General features: G+C 43.0%; 1 protein-coding gene across 2 annotated transcripts in view; it reads right to left on the bottom strand.

The window, feature by feature from the left end:
* Positions 1-4383, bottom strand: part of emx3 (empty spiracles homeobox 3) — an 11292-nt gene extending 6909 nt beyond the window's left edge. The window contains exons 1-2 of one of the 2 annotated variants that reach the window (XM_055160747.1): positions 3808-4383; positions 3424-3608 (exon numbers count right to left, since the gene is read on the bottom strand). In XM_055160747.1, coding sequence (XP_055016722.1) covers positions 3424-3608; positions 3808-3811 — 189 coding nt within the window. In that variant the 5' untranslated portion in view covers positions 3812-4383. Of the gene's footprint in view, positions 1-2912; positions 2983-3423; positions 3609-3807 lie in introns of those variants that run through there. The other variant, XR_008633117.1, reaches the window with a different exon arrangement.
* Positions 4384-6262: the final 1879 nt, after the last annotated feature.

The following is a 6262-nucleotide window of genomic DNA, read 5'->3' on the forward strand; positions in this document are numbered from 1 at the left end:
TGGTGTAATGGTGGTAGTAGTAGTAATAGGTCTAGTAGTACAAATAGTAGTAGTACAAGGTTGAACCGTAGTAGTATAGGTAGGAAGAGTAGCAGTAGCCAAAGCAGTAACAACATTAGTAGAGGAAATCTTGAGAGACAGAAGTACTTTTTACTTTGATTACTTTTTAACAACAGCAATTACTGCTAAAACTACTACTAATACTTCTACTACTCCCCCTCCCTGTGGTACTGCAGTATTAGTACTTGAGTTTCCGTGAGACACAGTCCCAATGCCAGCTGCTTCCACGGCTCCAACCACAGTGAGTACTACTACTACTACTACTACTACTACTACTACTACTACTACTACTACTACTACTACTACAATTACCATTACTATTACTACTACTACTACTACTACTACTACTACTACTACTACTACTACTACTACTACTACTACTACTACTACTACTACTACTACAATTACCATTACTATTACTACTACTACAACTACCACTACTACTACTGCTACTACTACTACTACTACTACTACTACTACTACTACTACTACTACTACTACAATTACCATTACTATTACTATTACTATCACTACTACAACTACTACTTCTACTATTACTATCGCTACCACTACCACTACTACCACTACTACTACCATTACTATTACTACTACTACAACTACTACTATTACTATTATTACTACCACTACCACCACTACTACCAGTACTACTACTACTTCTACTACGAGTATTAGTATCACATGACTATTACTACTACTACTACTACTACTACTATTACTACAACTACTACTACTCTACTACTACAACTATTACTATTATTACTACCACGACCACCACTACCACTACTACTACCACTATACTACTACTACTACTATGAGTATTAGTATCACATGACTATTACTACTACTACTACTTGAAGTACTCCCAGTCCTGGTCCTCCCCGTCGTCTCAGAGTCATAAATATGTGTGGGACTATCTCTGACAGCATCTGCTCCAACACGACTACTGCAGAAGACGCCTCAGGTACTACAAGAAATACTGCACTGTCAGAACTATCACACAAGTAATTCTGCTAATAGTAGTACTCAAGTGTTGGGGAGTAACCGAATACATGTACAGAGAATAGCTTTGTGTAGTAGTAGTAGCAGAAGTGGTAGTAGTAGTAATAGTAGTGATGTGACAGTAGTAGTAGTAGTAGTAGAAGTAGTAGTAGTAGTAGTACTGATAGTAATAGTAATGGTAATAGTAATAGAAATACAAGCAGTCTTTTTGTGCATTTGGAAAGTCATAGTAGTAGTAGTAGTAGTAGTAGTATAGTAGTAGTAGTAGTAGTAGTAGTAGTAGTAGTAGTAGAGGTGATATAGTGTCAGAAGTAGTATTGAGGTTATAGTACTTTCTTTATTATTAGTCTCTCTACATCTTCAAAGTTCAGTTGTAGTACTTTAAGCAGTAGATGCAGTAGTAGAAGTAGTAATAGTAGTGATGTGACAGTAGTAGTAGTAGTAGTAGAAGTAGAAGTAGTAGTAGTAGTAGTAGTAGTACTGATAGTAATAGTAATAGTAATAGTAATAGAAATACAAGCAGTCTTTTTGTGCATTTGGAAAGTCATAATAGTAGTAGTAGTAGTAGTAGTAGTAGTAGTAGTAGTAGTAGTAGTAGTAGTAGAGGTGATATAGTAGCAGAAGTAGTATTGAGGTTATAGTACTTTCTTTAATATTAGTCTGTCTACATCTCCAAAGTTCAGTTGTAGTACTTTAAGCCGTAGATGCAGCAGTAGTAGTAGTAGTAGTAGTAGTAGTAGTAGTAGTAGTAGTAGTAGTAGTAGTGAAGTAAACAGGTTGTTTCAGATGATTTCCATTAAAATAATTACTACCACATTAACTGCTGGTACTTCACTTACTACTACCACTACCACTTCCCCCTGTAGTATTAAGCAGCTTGATACCAGCTACTACTACTAATGCTACTACTCCTGGTACCGCAGTAGAAGTACTACTTCTAGGAGTAGTAATAGATTCTACTACTACAACTTAGACAGACTTGGACATAGTAGTTCACACATCACATTTACTACTACTACTACTACTACTACTACTACTACTTACTACTACTACTACTACTACTACTGCTACAACTACTACTACTGCTACTACCACTACTACTACTACAATTATTATTATTATTACTACCACTACCACTACTACTACTACCACTACCATTACTATTACTACTACTACAACTACTACTATTACTATTACTATCACTACTACTACTACAACTATTACTATTATTACTACCACTACCACCACTACTACCACTACTACTTCTACTACGAGTATTAGTATCACATCACTATTACTACTACTACTACTACTACTAGTGGTACTACTACTACTACTACTACTACTACTACTGCTGCTACTGCTACTACTACTGCTGTTGCTACTTCTGCTGCCTCTCTGCTTCCACCACATAGTGATTCTACTACTATTAATGTTACTACTACTACTACTACTTCTACTACTACTAGTACTACTACTATTACTACTCCCACTCGCTGTAGTACTGCACTAATAGTACCTGAGTTTCGGTGAGACAGAGCCCCCAAGTCTTCTGCTTCCTCTCTGCTCCCACCACATAGTAACTGTACCACTACTAATACTACTACTACTACTACTACTACTTCCTACTACCACTACTACTACTACTGCAACTACTACTTCTACTCCCCCATCCTCTGTTACTGTACTATTAGTACCTGAGTTTCGAGAGCCGTCAAACCTTCTGCTTCCACATAGTGAATCCTCTACTATTACTGCTACTCCTACTACTACTACTACTACTACTACTACTACTACTGCTCCCTCTCCCTGTGGTACTGCAGTATTAGTACCTGAGTTTCGGTGAGACACAGCCCTGACGCGAGCTGTTTCCTCTCGGCTCCCACCACATAGTGATTCTTCTACAATTACTACTACTACTACTACTACTTACTACTACTACTACTACTACTACTACTACTACTACTACTGCTACTACTACCACTCCCTGTGTTACTGCAGTATTAGTACCTGAGCTCCGGTGAGACACAGCCCTGATGCTAGCTGCTTCCTCTTTGCTCCCACCACATAACGATTCTACTACTATTACTGCTACTGCTGCTACTACTACTACTACTACTACTACTACTACTACTACTACTACTACTACTACTACTACTACTACTACTACTACTACTACTAGTACTATTACTACTACTACTCCCATTCCCTTTAGTAGTTGCAGTATATGTACCTCAGTTTTAAGACCAAGCCCTGATGCCAGTTGTTTCTCTTTCCATAGTGATTCTTCTACTACTGCTACTACTACTACTACTACTCCCTGTGGTACTGCAGTATTAGTACCTGAGTTTCGGTGAGACACAGCCCTGACGCGAGCTGTTTCCTCTCGGCTCCCACCACATAGTGATTCTTCTCGAAGGCCCTCTCGAGCCGGAGCAGCTGTGAGGGGGAGAAGGCCGTGCGGATGCGTTTGGGTTTCCTGGAGAAGGGCCCGTGCAGGAGCAGGTTCTCTGGGCTGGCCTCCTCACCTGCAGGGGGCAGAAAACACCGTCAGAAAAAGAAAAAACAACACGAAACAGGGAGAAACAAGACCCAGGCGGTGTCTCTATTCTCTTTCCTCGCTTCTTTCTCCTTGATTCAAGTGGAGTCCCAAAGAAAACCACAGGAAGGAAGGAGTAAACAGAAATAATAATCCAACTTCTCCTCTCCTCGTTTTGACTTCCTCACCCATTTCCTGCAGCGTCGAGGAGAGGAATCGAGGAGAAGGAAGCGAGGAACGAGAAATGGGACTCCTCGATCCTTCGTTTTTCAGCTGTCAATCAAACGCGCCATATTAAGTGGTGTCCCAAAGCTCACGGAAGGAGACGAGGCGAGGAAACCACAGAGGAGAAGAGAAGAAATCAGATCAAATAATAAAACTGCATTTGTCTCGCAGCGAGGAGCAGCACAGTTACGTAATCCTGAATTTGACGTTAAAACGAATAAAAACACAAGTTCAAACACAGTTACCTGAGACTAAAGATGATCATAAAACTGTATAATTTACTCTTTAGTGTATAAAACTCATTATAGGATCGTTTTGGTCAGAACCAGCGCTTAAGGAAAAACCATTCAGCCTCAGCTCGTGTCTCCTCCTCCTCCCTCTGTTTTCTCCTCCTGTTCCTCTGCTTCTCTCTCCTCTACTTTTTGCTCCTTTGCTCCTCTGCTCATCTCCTTCTCTCTCCTCTTCTCTTTACGCTTATGTTCCTCTCCTGTCCTCTTCTCCTCCCTCCTCTTCACCTCTCTCCTCTCTAGTCTGCTCCTCTAGTCCTCTCATCTCTCTCATCCTCTCATCTTCTCCTCTCTCCTCTGCTTCTGACTCCTCTACTTTTTTGCTCCTTTGCTCCTCTTCTCTCTAATCCTCTCCTTTTCTCATTCTTCTGCTCCTCTACTTCTTTGTGCCTTTGCTCCTTTCCTCTCTCCTCCTCTTCTCCTCTCTCTTCTCCTCTCCTCTGCTCCTCTCCTCCTCTTCTCCTCTCTCTTTCCTATTCATCTCCTCTCTTCTCTGCTCCTCTCTCCTCTACTTCTTTGCTCGTTTGCTCCTTTCCTCGTCCTCTTCACCTCTCTATGCTCCTCTCTTCTCCTCCCCTGCACCTCTCTCTCTTCTCCAGTCTGCTCCTCTCGTCCTCTCTCCTCTGCTCCTCTTTTCTCCTCTCTCCTCTGCTTCTCTCTCCCTCTCTCCTCTTTCCTCCTCTGCTCCTCTTTTCTCCTCTCTCCTCCTATGTTCTCCTCCTCTCTCCTCTCTCCTCTGCTTCTGACTCCTCTACTTTTTTGCTCCTTTGCTCATCTTCTCCTTTTCTCTTCTCTGTTCCTCTTCTCTTCTCATTCTTCTGCTCCTCTACTTCTTTGCACCTTTGCTCCTGTCCTCTCTCCTCCTATCTTCCTCATCTCCTCCTCTACTCCTTCCTCTTCTCTCTCTCTCTCTCTCCTCTGCTTCTCTCTTCTCCCTCCTCTCCTCCTCTTCTGCTCTCTCTTTCCTATTCATCTCCTCTGTTCTCTGCTCCTCTCTCCTCTACTTCTTTGCTCGTTTGCTCCTTCTCCTCGTCCTCTTCACCTCTCTATGCTCCTCTCTTCTCCTCCCCTGCACCTCTCTCTCTTCTCTCCAGTCTGTTCCCTCCTCGTCCTCTCTCCTCTGCTCTCTCTCTCACCTCTCTCCTCTTTCCTCCTCTGCTCCTCTTCTCCTCTGCTTCTCTCTCCTCCTCTCTTCTCCTCTGCTTCTCTCTCCTCTGCTCACCTCTACTTCTTTGCTCCTCTGCTCCTTTCCTCTCTCTCCTCCTATGTTCCTCCTCCTCTCCTCTCTCCTCTGCTTCTGACTCCTCTACTTTTTTGCTCCTTTGCTCATCTTCTCCTTTTCTCTTCTCTGTTCCTCTTCTCTTCTCATTCTTCTGCTCCTGTACTTCTTTGCACCTTTGCTCCTTTCCTCTCTCCTCCTATCTTCCTCATCTCCTCCTCTACTCCTCTCTCTTCTCCTCTCTCTTCTCCTCTCCTCTGCTCCTCTCCTCCTCTTCTCCTCTCTCTTTCCTATTCATCTCCTCTCTTCTCTGCTCCTCTCTCCTCTACTTCTTCTTCTCATTTGCTCCTTTCCTCGTTCTCTTCACCTCTCTATGCTCCTCTCTTCTCCTCCCCTGCACCTCTCTCTCTTCTCCAGTCTGCTCCTCTCATCCTCTCTCTCCTCCTCTCTTCTCTTCTCCTCTGCTCACCTCTACTTCTTTGCTCCTCTGCTCCTTTCCTCCTCTCCTCCTCTCTTCTCTGCTCATCTCCTCCTCTACTTCTTTGCTCCTCTGCTCATCTCCTCCTTTCTCCTCTCCTCTCTACTCCTCCTGTCCTCTTCTCCTCCCCCCTCTGCTCCTCTCGTCCTCTCTCTCCTTTGCTCCTCTTCTCCTCTCTTCTTTTCTCTGCTCCTCTTCTTTTCTCCTCTACTTCTCTCTCCTCTGCTCTTCTGCTCCTTTCTTCTTCTCTCTTCTCTCCTTTTCTCCTCTCCCCTAACTTCCTTCCACGACAAACTTATCTATTCATTTCTCCCTCTCCTTCCCTCTATCCATCCATCCATCCATATTCTATTGTTAGTACAACAGAGGTGTAGTGTATAATCTCTGTGGAGTGTTTGTTTTCCCGCGTCCCCTGCCGCTGCTGTTGACTTTGG

The sequence above is a fragment of the Boleophthalmus pectinirostris genome, unplaced genomic scaffold, assembly GCF_026225935.1.
Source record: "Boleophthalmus pectinirostris isolate CB_2022bp ecotype Guang Dong unplaced genomic scaffold, ASM2622593v1 HiC_scaffold_3, whole genome shotgun sequence".
In the NCBI taxonomy this organism is placed as follows: domain Eukaryota; kingdom Metazoa; phylum Chordata; class Actinopteri; order Gobiiformes; family Gobiidae; genus Boleophthalmus; species Boleophthalmus pectinirostris.